Genomic DNA, 15,787 nt, shown 5'->3' with positions numbered 1-15,787 from the left:
AAAAATAAAACGGGAAAGGTGGCTCAACCATGGCTAACAAGAGAAATTAAGGTTAGTGTTAAAGCCAAAGAAGAGGCATATAAATTGGCTAGAAAAAGCAACAAACCTGAAGACTGGGAGAAATTTAGAATTCAACAGAGGAGGACCAAGGGTTTAATAAAGAGGGGAAAAATAGAGTATGAGAGGAAGCTTGCCGGGAACATAAAAACTGACTGCAAAAGCTTCTATAAATATGTGAAGAGAAAAAGATTAGTGAAGACAAACGTAGGTCCCTTGCAGTCGGATTCAGGTGAATTTATCATGGGGAACAAACAAATGGCAGACTAACTGAACAAATAGTTCGGTTCTGTCTTCACAAAGGAAGACACAAATAACCTTCCGAATGTACTAGGGGACAGTGGGTCTAGTGAGAGGGAGGAACTGAAGGATATCCTTATTAGGCGGGAAATTGTTAGGGAAATTGATGGGATTGAACGCCGATAAATCCCCGGGGCGTGATAGTCTGCATCCCTGAGGACTTAAGGAAGTGGCCCTAGAAATAGTGGATGCATTGGTGATCATTTTCCAACAGTCTATCGACTCTGGATCAGTTCCTATGGACTGGAGGGTAGCTAATGTAACACCACTTTTTAAAAAAAGGAGGGAGAGAAAACGGGTAATTATAGACCGATTAGCCAGACATCAGTAGTGCGGAAAATGTTGGAATCAATCATTAAGGATGAAATCGCAGCGCATTTGGAAAACAGTGAAGGATCGGACCAAGTCAGCATGGATTTATGAAAGGGAAATCAAGCTTGACTAATCTGGAATTTTTTGAGGATGTAACTAGCAGAGTGAACAAGGGAGAACCAGTGGATGTGATGCATTTGGACTTTCAAAAGGCTTTTGACAAGGTCCCGCACAAGAGATTGGTGTGCAAAATCAAAGCGCATGGTATTGGGGGTAATGTACTGACGTGGATAGAGAACTGGTTGGCAGACAGGAAGCAGAGAGTCGGGATAAACAGGTCCTTTTCAGAATGGCAGGCAGTGACTAGTGGAGTGCCGCAGGGCTCAGTGCTGGGATCCCAGCTCTTTACAATAAACATTCACGATTTAGATGAAGAAATTGAGTGTAATATCTCCAAGTTTGCAGATGACACTAAACTAGGTGGCGGTGTGAGCTGTGAGGAGGACACTAAGACGCTGCAGGGTGATTTGGACAGGTTAGGCGAGTGGGCAAATGCATGGCAGATGCAGTATAATGTGGATAAATGTGAGGTTATACATTTTGGGGGCAAAAACACAAAGGCAGAATATTATCTGAATATCGGCAGATTAGGAAAAGGGGAGATGCAATGGGACCTGGGTGTCATGGTTCATAAGTCACAAAGTGAGCATGCAGGTACAGCAGGCGATGAAGGCAGCAAATGGTATGATGGCCTTCATAGCTAGGGGATTTGAGTATGGGAGCAGGGAGGTCTTACTGCAGTTGTACAGGGCCTTGTTGAGGCCTCACCTGGAATATTGTGTTCAGTTTTGATCTCCTAATCTGAGGAAGAACGTTCTTGCTATTAATGGAGTGCAGCGAAGGTTCACCAGACTGATTCCAGGGATGGCTGGCCTGTCATATGAGGAGAGACTGGATCAACTGGGCCTTTATTCACTGGAGTTTAGAAGGATGAGAGGGGATCTCATAAAAACGTATAAGATTCTGACAGGACTGGATGGGTTAGATGCGGGAAGAATGTTCCTGATGTTGGGGAAGTCCAGAACCAGGGGACATAGTCTTAGGATAAGGGGTAGGCCATTTAGGGCTGAGATGAGGAGAAACTTCTTCACTCAGAGTTGTTAACCTATGGAATTCCCTGCCGCAGAGTGTTGTTGATGCCAGTTCATTGGATATATTCAAGAGGGAGTTGGATATGGCCCTTATGGCAAAGGGGATCAAGGGGTATGGAGAGAAAGCAGGAATGGGGTATGGAGGGAATGATCAGCCATGATCTTATTGAATGGTGGTGCAGGCTCGAAGGGTCGAATGTCCTACTTCTACACCTATTTTCTATGTTTCTATTCGCTTTCGTCTAGGTGCCTTTAAAAAAAATAGATTACACTTCGGTTTAAAAGTCCAACATTGAAATTATCTTTTACAATATCTTTTCTGTGAGGGAATTTTTTTTTTCCAAAATTCCAAGATGTGACCGCTTTCGCTTGACCATTATGACAACCTTCACTGGCTCTCAGAGCAGCAACACTGCTGCAGGCAACCATTTGGCCCAATTTATCAGTCAAAGGCTAACCTCCTTGGTATCCTCACCATTCATCTCACCACTTCTTTACTCCCCGCCACCCACCCCCACTCCAGCAAACCCAGCCAAATAAATCATATCAACATCCTCCACAATGTTCCCTACCTCATAAAGCTCTCGCTATCCTGGACCACACAACTAATCTACGGACATACCAGAAACCTGACTTGTGGGCAGTGACTCCTCTCTCAGCCTCCTGCCTGGCTACGCATTTCATAACCTGACTCACCTAAAGCACTGTGGCAGTGGCAAAGTTCTCATGAATAATTTCTACGCTGGCTATTGCTCGGGCACCTTTTAAGTAGCTCACCCTCTTTTAGCCTCCCGGGACAGGGGAAACTGTCGCCCTGCATCACAATTAATTCAATCTCAAATTCCAACTCCCTCTCCTCGGGCCACTGTTGGGACTACTCAACTCCCACAGAAACTCACGATCCCACCAATTCTCTCGCAATCTAGCATCAACACCTTCATTCTCACCAATCACTCATCATTTCTTCTTCTCCCACCCTCCTCCCTATTCCACCAATGCCCTTGATCCCACGAAATCACTCAACGACTCCCACCCAGTACAGTCCCTCGAAGTGCCGCTGCATGAAGTGTTTCCAAGGGCTAGTCCGCCTGGTCTCCAGGATACCTGCCGGATGATAGCAGTGTAACATTCTCTGGAGGTGGTGGCACCAAAGTCCACGCTAGCTCCAGTATTTGCTGAAGCTGTCGGCATATACGCCAAAGGGTGGCAGCATTTCAGAAAGCTGCCTATGCAAGGTTACTCATGTAAGAAATAAAGATGCCAAAATGAAAGGCAAGAATGGCCAACCACAGCACTACCTGTGCATCAGAAGCAGAGGCAATAAACAGCGGGCCATCTTCAGAGCCAGCACGAAAGCCACCTTATTCACCCCTTCCACTTGGTGCATACTCAGAAATGATCAGTGAGAAATAGAGAGAGAACATAAGCACCAAGAGGAAGCACCAGGCCAAAATACAGTAAAATTACACATCATAACCCCTCTCCTCAAAAAAACCATCCTTAACCACTCTGGCCTTGCAAACTACCGTCCCAGCTACAACCTCCTTTTACTCTCCAAAATCCTTAAACATATGGTCACCTCCCAAATCCGTGCCCATCTTTCCGCAATTCTATGTTTGAATCCTTCCAATCAGGTTTCTGGCCCTGCCACAATACTGAAACGGCCCTCATCAAAGTCACAAATGACATCCAATGTGACTGTAACAGTGGTAAAACAATCCCTCCTGATCCTTATCGACCTGCCTGCAGCCTTTGAAACAGTTGACCACACCATCCTCCTCGGTCATCTAGCTGAGTGGGACTGCACCTGCCTGCTTCCATTCTAACCTAACCAGTCATAGCTAGAGAAGCCTGCAATGGCTTCTCTTCCGCTCCTGCACCGTTTCCTCTGAAGGCACGCCAAAGATCGATCCTTGGCCCCCTCCTATTTCTCATCGACATGCTGCTCCTCGGTACCATCATCCGAAAACACGTTCCACGTGTCCGCCTCTCTCGACTGTCTCCAATTTGTCACACTGCTTGCCTGACAGCCAGTGCTGGATGAGCATAAATTTCCTCCAACTAAATATTGGGAAGACCAAAGCAATTGTCTTTGGGCCCAACCATTGATTCCATCCCTCTCCCTAGCAACTGTCAGAGGCTGAACCAAGACTGCTTGCAACCTTGGCGTTTTTAACCCAGAGATGAGTTTGAAACCACACATCTGCTCAATCACCAAGATCTTTCACCTCCGTAACATCGCCAACTCCAACTAAATGCAAGTTGTTATAAAATTACACACATAATTTATAAGATGAGTTAAACTGTCTAGCAATGTCATTGAGGATGCAAAATAAGGCTGCAACACAACAAAGAATGGGCATGGATGGCAGCTGAGGTAGTATAAGGGACAATGTTGGAAACTGCATTCTGGGTCACTTAATTGAGTACCTATGGGTTCATTAGAGGTGTGGCAAAGACACTTATAGTTGACTGTGCTGTATGTGGACCTGCCACATCAATCTTCCTGGTTTGGCTGCAAATGGGTTTCCGAGGCAAAAGCCTTTTTGTCATGGTCTGTGTATTGCTCCAGCCTACATTGTGGGTGGCATTTCCCTTCTCCGTGGTTAGTCCTCTTCATATTGCAAAGTTAGAAATAGAGCTCGAAACAGTAGAGGTCCAAAGAGACCATTAAAATGTCATGGACAGGTACAGAAAATAATCAAAAACGCTAATAAAATGCTTGTCTTTATTTCTAGAGGACTAGAATACAAGGGGGTAGAAGCTATGTTACAGCTGTACAAAGCCCTGTTTAGTCCACACCTGGAAGGATATATTGGCCTTGGAAGATCTGCGGCGCAGATTTACCAGAATGATACCTGAACTCCAACAGTTAAATTACAAGGAGAGATTACACAAACTAGGGTGACATTCCCAGGAGGGGAGGCCCCCCCAGGGTCGGGCGGGGAGAGGGGGAGAGCCGGAGGAGGGGGGAGAGCCGGAGGAGGGAGGTGGAGCCGGAGGAGGGAGGAGGTGAGGGGAGGGGAGGAGAGAAGAGGGGAGGAGAGAAGAGGGGAGGAGAGAAGAGGGGAGGAGAGAAGAGGGGAGGAGAGAAGAGGGGAGGAGAGAAGAGGGGAGGAGAGAAGAGGGGAGGAGAGAAGAGGGGAGGAGAGAAGAGGGGAGGAGAGAAGAGGGGAGGAGAGAAGAGGGGAGGAGAGAAGAGGGGAGGAGAGAAGAGGGGAGGAGAGAAGAGGGGAGGAGAGAAGAGGGGAGGAGAGAAGAGGGGAGGATGATAGGAGGAGTGGGGGGGTGGGGGGGGTCAGGTGTTGCCTTAAGCTGAGAATAATGTCTGGATGAAATGCAGACTTATTTGTTGTGTCAAAGCCTTCCTGCAAGGCATTTTTCAAAAGATGGAAATATCACATTTCAATAGTCAGAAACGATACCAGCCTCAATTGGATATAAATGCATTAGGGGGGGGGGGGGGTTGAAATAATATCTGGATGATGATTCAAATCAAAGCTTCAACCAAGACCTTACAATGAGACAGTCCTGGCCAGAAGCAAAAAGTACATTAGCAAACATACCTGGCTGATGGGTCAACAACATTTCTTTAACGGGACACATGGCCCCACAGAGGGTTGTTCGCTTCAACACCAGTTATTGCCAACACTGCTTCAATATCAGCAGTGCATGTCTATTCAGATCAAGGCCACTGCTGGTTTCTGTACGAACCCTTGGGTCAAGGCTGAAATGAGACCCAGCTGGTGTTTTGAAGATAGCACAGTCGAACTTTTGGGGTTGAATTGCTATAATTCAACCTTCAGTTTAGTCTGCTTTTGTGCTTGCTTTGAATGCAATCTGAAATCCACAATTTCCCACTCATGTAAAGAGGACTGAGATCATTATTTTGCAACATTTCAAGCAGTAGCAACAGAGTTTGGAATTAGGCCATATATTGTAGAACATTTTCAAGCATTGGGTGTGTGGTGCAAGGACTTCCATTGCAGCAAAGGATTGGTGGTAAGAACTGCAACTTCTAAATATGACCATCGAGACTAACTAACACCAAGTTCAAGGTACCCAAGTTGACTTCAAGCAGGGCACCACCAAATCAACATGTCTGGACCAGAAAACAGAAAATAAAAACAGTACTCCAAAACACAGCAAAGAAATAAAAAACTTTGGAACATTAAAATTAAAGACTACAAGACAACAATCACAGGGAAATGGTTAAACTAACATTAAACACTGCTCCTATTGCTGGGAGTGGGAAAACAACCTAGAGTGAGACTGAATGAGACACATATGGTAGGCATCTCCTGCATGACTAACTTGAGGTTGTAAAGAACAGTACACCTGTACTGATAAGTCACCCTTCCCAAATTGGAATAAGGGCCTATTTAGAAGGATGTGAATAAGGAAAATATCTACTGAATAAAACCACATGGGAGGCCAGATTTTCTGCTTATTGTTTTGTGGGCTTGGGCAATTTATACCACTTTTTACAAAATCATGAGGTTTAAACTGGAGGAACAAAAATAAAGTTTGTAAGTGGCTTTTAAAAAAAATGATAGGTTAGTCTAAAATGTGGACAGTAGGTGTTTAATGTCCTGATTATTCTAGTACAAATGTGCATGTGTTTAACTTGGCTACTTTTGATAATTCACTGAAGGATTATCTGACATGCAAGATTGACCTTTCACTAAGATTCCAAATGTCTATCACTGGGTAAGAAATTACCTTGCTGCCTCTTTAATGACATTTTGCACAAACACCATCCGGGTCTCCAGACTGCCTTGTACTAGTTTCAATAAATAGAAGATATTTTCATAATCTGAAAGGGAAAGACAATGATCAAACTATAGGCAACACTGCTAGAACCCATTATAGTTTTTCTTTAAACAATTAAATACCATACATTTGTACCAATTCTTTATTGTGGCACGCTGGGATGGCCAGAGATCGGCTTTCAGACTTAAAGCTCAAAGGCTCCAATGGTCCAAGGTCATGACGTGATCCTCTCTAACCAATCCTACATTTTTGTATGTACTGTGACAATGGGATTGTGTCCCCACATACATTAATATGCTAACGCCAGAACCCTGGACCTGCCACAGAACAGAAATGGAAAACTGTACAAGGGGTTTTATTTTTACAGGTTACTGTTCTGGATTGACAGACCCCCTCTCCCCTACTCACCCCTCCCCTCCCGCAAGCCAGGCAGCAACATAATGTGACATTATGAGTAATACGGCAAATAGCACAAGTAATGGGAGACGGTCGCAGGATTTGTCCCTTTCAGAGAAGCTTGATTTATTTCACATATTTCACCCTCAATGTAGTGCTCCAGTCTTTTTGTTCCTGACCCGCAGAGACTAGCAAACAAAAAGGATTACTTCTCTCCACTTAATGTTTAAAATTAATATAGCTTTTTAAACAGAAGTTGCCTTACCTGCTGCATGTTTTATGTACCAAAGCTCACCACATATACTGTTTTAGCGCACACAAGTTTTTGCATTGGTAGAAACTCTGCACCAGAATTACTGTTTCAATCCAGGTGGGGACCCAGAGGAGACGGAGGCAGAATAGTTATTTGGAGTGATAGTGACATCACCATCTTCAGTGAGTGATCTGAATGCAAGGGCAGGGCAAATCTGGTATTTTTAGGCCTTTTAAAAGAAAGCATTTATTTATAACAGTTACAACACCGAGTGCCTGAGCAACTTTCTCCATTGCATCCTTGAGATGTAAGGTGCACAACAGTGGGAGGCCAGAGGATTGGGAAACTTTTAAAAACCAGCAAAGAACGACTAAAAAAATGACAGGGAAGATAGATTATGAAAGCAAACTAGCACGGAATATAAAAACAGATAATAGTAAGAGTTTCTACAGGTACATAAAAAGAAAAAAAAAGTGTGGCTAAACTAAATGTTGGCCCCTTAGACGATGAGACTGGGGAATTAATAATGGGGAACAGGGAAATGGCAAAGACTTTGAACAAATATTTTGTATTGGTCTTCAGGGTAGAAGACACTAAAAACATCCCAATAGTACATAATCAAGGGGCAATAGGGAGGGAGGAACTTAATACAATCACTAAAGTAGTAGTACTCGGTAAAATAAATGGGACTAAAGGCGGCCAAGTCCCCTGGACCTGATGGCTTACATCCTAGGGTCCTAAAAGCAGTGGCTGCATTGGTTGCAATCTACCAAAATTCCCTGAATTCTGGGGAGGTCCCAGCGGATTGGAAAACCGCAAATGTAACGCCCCTATTTAAAAATGGAGGCAGACAGAAAGCAGGAAACTATAGACCAGTTAGCCGAACATCTGTCATTGGGAAAATGCTGGAATCCATTATGAAGGAAGCAGTAGCAGGACATTTGGAAAAGCGCGATTCAATCAAGCAGTCAACATGGTGTTATGAAAGGGAAATCACATTTGACAAATTTGCTGGAGTTCTTTGAGGATGTAATGAACAGGGTGGATAAAGGGGAACCACTGGATTTGGTGTATTTGGATTTCCAGTATTTGGATTTTCAGAAGGCATTTGACAAGGTGCCACATAAAAGGTTACCGCACAAGATAAAAGTTCACAGGGTTGGGGGTAATATATTAGCATGGATAGAGGATTAGCTTACTAACAGAAAACAGAGTCTCGGGATAAATGGGTAATTTTCCAGTTGGCAAACAGTAATTCGGGGGGTGCCGCAGGGATCGAGTGCAATGTGGTCAAGTTTGCTCATGATATAAAGATGGGTGGGGGAAAGCAAATTGTGAGGAGGACACAATAAATCTGCCAAGGGATTATAGATAGGCTAAGTGAGTAGGCAAAAATTTGGCAGATGGAGTACAATATGGGAAAATGTGAGGTTATCCACTTTGGCAGAAAAAAAAAATAGAAAAGCAAATTATAATTTAAATGGAGAAAAATTGCAAAGTGCTGCAGTACAGAGGGACCTGGGGGTCTTTGTGCATGAAACACAAAAAGTTAGTATGCAGGTACAGCAAGTAATCAGGAAGGCAAATGGAATGTTGGCCTTTATTGCAAGGGGGGATGGAGTATAAAAGCAGAGAAGTCCTGCTACTATTGGCGAGGCCACACCTAGAGTACTGCGTACAGTTTTGGTCTCCGTATTTAAGGAAGGATATACTTGCATTGGAGGCTGTTCAGGGAAGGTTCACTAGGTTGATTCCGGAGATGAGGGGGTTGAGTAGGTTTGGTCTATACTCATTGGAGTTCAGGAGAATGAGGTGTGATCTTATCGAAACATGTAAGATCACGAGGGGACTAGACAAGCTGGATGCAGGGAGGATTTTTCCACTCATAGGGGAAACTAAAACTAGGGGGCATAGTCTCAGAATAAGGGGACCGCGCATTTAAAACTGAGATGAGGAGGAATTTCTTCTCTGAGGGTTGCAAATCTGTGAAATTCTCTGCCCCAGAGCGCTGTGTAGGCTGGGTCATTGAATATATTTAAGGCGGAGATAGACAGATTTTTGAGCAATAAGGGAATAAAGGGTTATGGGGAGCGGGCAGAGAAGTGGAGTTGAGTCCATGATCAGATCAGCCATTATCTTATTAAATGGCAGAGCAGGCTCGAGGGGCCAAATGGCCTACTCCTGCTCCTATTTCTTATGTTCTTATTAGCGTACTGCCTGGTTGCAGGAATTCAGGTGGTGCCTTTCCTTCCGGAGAAGATTTCTTAGGTAAATGAGGGGCTGCATTATTCTATTTTTTGGGAAGAAAAGTTTGAACGGAAAAGTCTGAATGTAACTACAGCCGTAGAGTATAAAAAAATCTGCGATATGTATCAAATCAAGAAGCCTTCTTAGTTTCTATACAGCACTTAGTTAATCTCACAGTATGAAACCCCAGTATCAAAAATAGAATTTATGTTGATAGTGAGATACAGATTTTTTTTTAAATTATGGTAACTCATGTCCAAGTTGGAGAGCATGCAATCTATAGAGAACGGAAATGGCTCCTCAGACAAATTTCTAAGTCACAGGACAGAAATCTTAGGCCAATAACTTGTGAAGACAGACTCTCTAACGGGGCAGTGTGTTTGAGATGCGATTGGGAATCTGTAACGTTTTGTCAGCTCTACTATAAACTCTGCAATTATATTAGAGTGCTTCAACTGTCTCCATCGCAGTCCATGCTAAATGAACTATCACTGAAGGTAGACATGCAGGTACAGCAGGCAGTAAAGAAAGCAAATTGCATGCTGGCCTTCATAGCGAGAGGATTTGAGTATAGGAGCAGGGAGGTCTTACTGCAGTTGTACAGAGCCTTGGTGAGACCACACCTTGAATATTGTGTGCAGTTTTGGTTTCCTAATCTGAGGAAGGACGTACTTGCTATTGAGGGAGTGCAGCGAAGGTTCACCAGACTGATTCCTGGGATGACAGGACTGACATATGAAGAAAGACTGGATCGGCTAGGCTCATATTCACTGGAATTTTGAAGAATGAGAGGGGATCTCAAAGAAACAAAATTATGACAGGACTGTACAGGTTAGATGCAGGAAGAATATTCCCGATGTTGGAGAAGTCCAGAACCAGGGGTCACAGTCTAAAGATAAGGGGTAAGCCATCTAGGACCGAGATGAGGAGAAACTTTTTCAGCCTGTGGAATTCTCTACCACAGAAAGAGGTTGAGTCCAGTTTGTTGGATATATTCAAGAGGGAGTTAGATGTGGCCCTTACAGCTAAGGGGATCAGGGGGTATGGAGATAAGGCGGGAGTGGGGTACTGCAATTGCATGGTCAGCCATGATCTTATTGAATGGCAGTGCAGGCTCGAATGGCCTGCTCCTGCACCTATTTTCTATGTTTCTATTAATTCCAATGAGAATCTGCAGGGGTCTCCTGTTTGGTTGAGATGCTTGAAAACTGCAGGGGACGTGTGCCACTATCCTGAGTCATCACCGATTACCAAGATGTTCGGCTGTTGAGCTTCTACCTGCCCTATCATCTTCAAATTAAAATGCTTTGATCAAACTCACACTATTTGCTCTCTGCCGTACTGTGCTAGCGTAATCGTGGTCTGGTGATTAAACTCACAGTAAACTGCTTAATGGGGACCATGTAGGTTGCTCACTCAACACACAAGGGAAGAATATGCTCAAAATAAGCCTCCCTTCAGTGGCCAGCAGTACATTCACATCCAACAAATCCAGTAAGTGGATGGAACATGTGCTACAGCAGCACAGTCTTTTCAGGATACGACCAAGAGGAGCTGGGAGAAGAGTGGAGTCTTCAAACAGCTATCTCAGTTTTCTGTATTGCTAATGACGGCTTGCGCTGCGCACTATGATGTCTATATCTTGGATTCTGCAAATCAGCCAATTGTAAAAACTTTATCAGTAGTTTAAGTCTGTACAAAAAAGGTATGGCAGTGTTAGGTGATGTAGTGAGCATCCTACATGGTCCCCAATGAGCAGTTTACTGTGATTGGGTTTAATTACCAGACCACAGTGACATTAGTTGAATTTAATTACCAGACCACGGTGACACTAGCACAGTACAGCAGAGAGCAAATAGTGTGGGCTTCAGTTTGGGAGACACAGTCTGCTTTAGGAAACAATAAACCCATTTGAAGTAGATGAGATATTGGGAAGGGCCTCAACCATAAGCAGCCTGACTGCTGCTTCAGTTATCGACAATAATCCCTGTCCCGTGGTTGGAGTGGACATTAACATTTGTTGGCACAATCAGAAAAGGAGTGAGATTGTCCAGTGCCTCCTTTAGGTGTGTGCAAAAATGGCTGCTACCTTTGCCTACGTGACAGTCAATGCACTTCGAAGTAATTCATGAAATGGGAAACGTTTTGAGATGGTGCTATACAAATGCAAATCAATCTTTGCCCAAAAAGTTGCAAGCCCCAAAACCAAGCCCCCATTCTAGGTGTTGAAACGTTGATTAGTTACTGACCTAGTGTCAGCAACTGGATTTGGCTTTTGAAAGACTATAGGTTGGGCCTTTCTGCTGCTCTTTTGCTGCACTATTGCTGAATGATGTCACTTAAATTCTGTTGTGATGACAATTTTATGGCCACAAAATAGATTCTGATCGTACTATATTCAAGAATATCCTGGCTTCCCAAAGAATGAGTTCGCAAGAGCAAGGAAAGAATATGGTCTTCAAACAAAGTAGCACATCAAAAAGTTAAATCAATTTACTTCAGCTGTCTAGGCAATGTGATGTCTCATTGGCACATCCAACACATATATATCCAAATCATCATGAGCTTTTTGGAGCTGTAACATAATTGTTCATATACAGTCAATGAAGGCAAACTGCATAAAGCTTGCCCAATATACTTGTTCACTGAAAGGGGGTGGGGGAAACAAATGCTGCAAACCAAATATAATCCTACAAAATCTATTGGTGCAGAGTTAGTTAGGTCAGATTCCAGGAATGATTTTGTTTTGCAGAAACCAACTTCCATATGGGGAGAATGGGGATGTTATAGTCCTTGAAAAGTGAGCTCAACATATTCTCACTTGAAAAGGCCAGCGAGAGAGGGAGATTACAGATCAGACATGCAATGGACAATGGTCTCCTGGAGCTCGCTTGAATTTCAGTTTTTTCTTAATTGACCACAGGACTTTTGCCTCCTTGGAGGGGGCATCATTATGGGATGGGAGGACAGTATGCAAGACTAGACTGTTCACTGATAGGCCAGCAAGTTTGCCCATTCCTTTCTGGATGTTTGTTTAAACAGAAATGTTGGATTTACACAGGTCTGCCAGCACCTGTGCAAAGAAATCCCACCTGTTCTCTTTGTAGATGCTGATGGACCTGCTGTATCCTGCATTCCATGTTTCTATACCTGATCAATAGTCAGTCTTGCCAGAGTATCTTCAAGGTCTGCCTTGCAATTTGAAAGACCTAAATGCTCGAGTTTGTGATCCTTACTGCCAAGAATTTATCTGCTCAATTCCCCAACTGGAAGGATGCCAGAGTTAAAACAATTAACTTCAAAACCAGTCACTACCTTGGAACAAATGGGTGGTTTCTTTCACTCGATTCACACCGTTGCCTTTCCCTCGAGGTACAGCGAGGGTAGTGATGGGAACAACTTCCTGGAGTGCAGGTTGTGAAACATAACCCAATCCACCCTCATGATCAACTGACTTCAGGTGGATTTCCCAATTCAAGACTACAGGAACTGTCTTCTTGAAGGAGAAGGCTGTGATTTCCTGCCCTCCATCACATTTGCTAACATTAGGAAACAGTTCTCCTCTCGACTGATGCAGTTAGTGACCAGCAGGGTGCAGGAGATAGTTTGTCTCAGCAGCAAATTATTAATTCATACTTCACCCCAATTACCAGAGTCAATTTGCAGCAGAAGTTGATGCAACCTCTCCTACAACCTGGAATTTGGGATAATAACCTGACCAGTTCTTGCTTTTAGCTACTGCTTGAGAAATCCTCCTTTTCTTGGTCATTATAATCAGAAAATACTGAAGGGAATTCTATTCTTGATCTACTCACCGGCCAAGTGGTATGTGACTATGACAAGGACGAGGAAAAGCAGTCACCATTAATACTGTACTCAAGAAGTGGATAAGAATTAAATGTAAAATCTTAAATGTATACTGAATAGATTGGAATTTGACTAAGATCACCAGTTAGTGATGGTGCACACTTCAATGATGCAATTGAGATTGCACATGTCTGATCCACAGCCCAAAGTTGGTGCAGTCCTGCACAGCTCATCTCTCACATATTCTCAGGAATACAAAGAGAAAAAGAGAAAAAGGATCGAAAAAGTCATAGGTAATTACATTGGATGAAGAGGGGAAAATCACTTGAAGGAGTGAGGCAACGCAAGGGCAAATGCAGTGCGACTGCACTACTGCAGCAGAGTCGCGCAGGTGAGAGCACAAATCAGACATCGAGCTATAATAAATTAGCATCCCAAATGTCCAACCTAAGCTCCTCTGAAGAAGCAGCACAACGTTGCTGAATTTGCCTGTTGGTCTCAACTATAAACATTTGAATATTTCCAAAATGGAGCACGATGCTGCAGGCTGTTATTCCCATGGAGCAAAACAAGTGACATTTATTGTTCAACCATACTTACGTCTGCCTGGCTTACGGATCTCCTTAAAAATTTGTGCCTTTAGTTCTGTGTTAGTCTCTTGCTGCTTTGACCGCATAAGTGTTTTAATGGCATTTGGTGAAGACCTGTTCAAAAGTTCATCCCGACATACTTCACTGTCTTTTGATTCCTCGTGGTTAAGCCCAACACTGCCAATAGAATTATTGTTGACTACTAAAAGATCACTGTCCATCTCATGATTTGCTAATTCTTCTGTGGACTCCACAGAGCCAGATGTTGAGTGTATTAGAGATTGTGCTGACTCAAGTCCCGGGGCTGGAATTTCAACTGGAAGTGGGTCTACAATATTGTTTCCAGCATAGTCAACACACACAGCATGGTTTTCTTCAGTGTCTGGAAAGGAGAAACATGCGATGATATAACTCCTAATATAGAATTTTTTTTTAAATGCCTGAAACATGCACATTAAAAAAATTACATTGACCCACTGTTTTTTCCCAGTGCCATCTTGGTCCAATGCGAGCACTCTCACCTTAAGAGTCAGAAGGTCGTGGGTTCAAGCCCTACAACAGGACTTGTGCAAGTAATCTAAGCTGGCACTTCAATGCATTACTGAGGGAGTGCTGCACTGTTGGTGGTGCCATGTTTTGGATGAGATGTTAAACCGAGGACCCTTCTGCCGGTTCAGATAGACTAAAAAGATCTCAACACTTTAATCGCATTAAAGCCAGGAGTTCTCCCAGTGTCCCAGCCAACATTCAGCCTTTAATCAACATCACAAAAACAGATTAACTGATTATTTCAGTGTTGTTCAAAGGATCTTGCTGTGCACGAATTGGCTACATCTCACCAATTACACTTCAAAAGTAATGAATTGTGAAGTGCTCTGGGACGTCCTGAGACTGTGCAATGGTTACATAAATCAATGTTCTTTCTTCAACCTATATGCCAGATACAATATCCATGACAAAATGAAGTACATTTGTTTATAATATGTAATTGATTTGTGTTATAGTACATATGGGATCAGAAACAAGTTTCACTCAAAATAGACTAGCTTGTTTTGAACAGATGTTACATCTGCAACAGGTATCCAAATGAGGACCAAGCTACTCAATTAAAAGGGTCTTGTTTGACTATATGATCAGTTTAAGAAATACATATCTAAACATCCTTGTCAGAGTCAAATTTTAAGTATATCTCAATCCGTTTTTCTTCAGATTAAGGAGCCCATCTGAAGCCAGAGAGATACATAGGACAAAGACTACAGGGAAGGTCAGCCATTAATCTCCATATTAGGTCAATTCAGGACAGTGAGGCAGGTTTGGTGTGACAGACACAAGTACTACTTAATAACCCCTGAGGAGGAATAGTAAATGTACAGTGTCTCGCTTATGTTGATGTACCAATTTAATATTCAAGAAACTCTTTTGGCTGTTTCCTGTTGAAGCCATTTATTCTCCTGGAGCGTTTATTCGACAACTTTCCAAACTTGAAGCTCATTGATGCAGGTGATGTAACAAGGAAAGCAAAGTACAGTTAGAGGGTTTTCAGTTCGACCCCTGCTACAAACTAGACTAGATATTGGGAAGGTAAAGGCACAGTCCATTTTATAGGGAGCAAGGAGCTTGTTTATGGGGGTGATCTGACATGCTGAAGCAGAGGAACACAATTGGAGTAAAAACTCAAAAACAATGACCCAGATTTTTCGGTCAAATAAGTGAGGCTAATAGTGCTCGCTATTATTTGTGTGAAATTGTGCAGGTAAGGGGCAGATGCGCGGTTAAACTCAAATATTTAAAAGTTGCTGTCCGAGTTGTGCCACTACGCCATTAGCTCCATGAAAACGGCATCTTGCTGACTAGCTCACCATTCAAATGCATTGAATGACATGAAGTTGCTGTATTTGCAT

General features: G+C 43.2%; 1 protein-coding gene across 1 annotated transcript in view; it reads right to left on the bottom strand.

The window, feature by feature from the left end:
• Positions 1–15,787, bottom strand: part of LOC139276267 (integrator complex subunit 6-like) — a 144,154-nt gene that overhangs the window by 3,014 nt on the left and 125,353 nt on the right. Inside the window, exons 16-17 of the mRNA XM_070894004.1 lie at positions 13,897–14,268; positions 6,543–6,636 (exon numbers count right to left, since the gene is read on the bottom strand). Coding sequence (XP_070750105.1) covers positions 6,543–6,636; positions 13,897–14,268 — 466 coding nt within the window. The remainder of the gene's footprint in view (positions 1–6,542; positions 6,637–13,896; positions 14,269–15,787) is intronic.

This window comes from Pristiophorus japonicus, chromosome 11 (genome assembly GCF_044704955.1).
Source record: "Pristiophorus japonicus isolate sPriJap1 chromosome 11, sPriJap1.hap1, whole genome shotgun sequence".
Lineage (NCBI taxonomy): Eukaryota > Metazoa > Chordata > Chondrichthyes > Pristiophoridae > Pristiophorus > Pristiophorus japonicus.
This window is presented reverse-complemented; position numbering and strand designations above follow the sequence as displayed.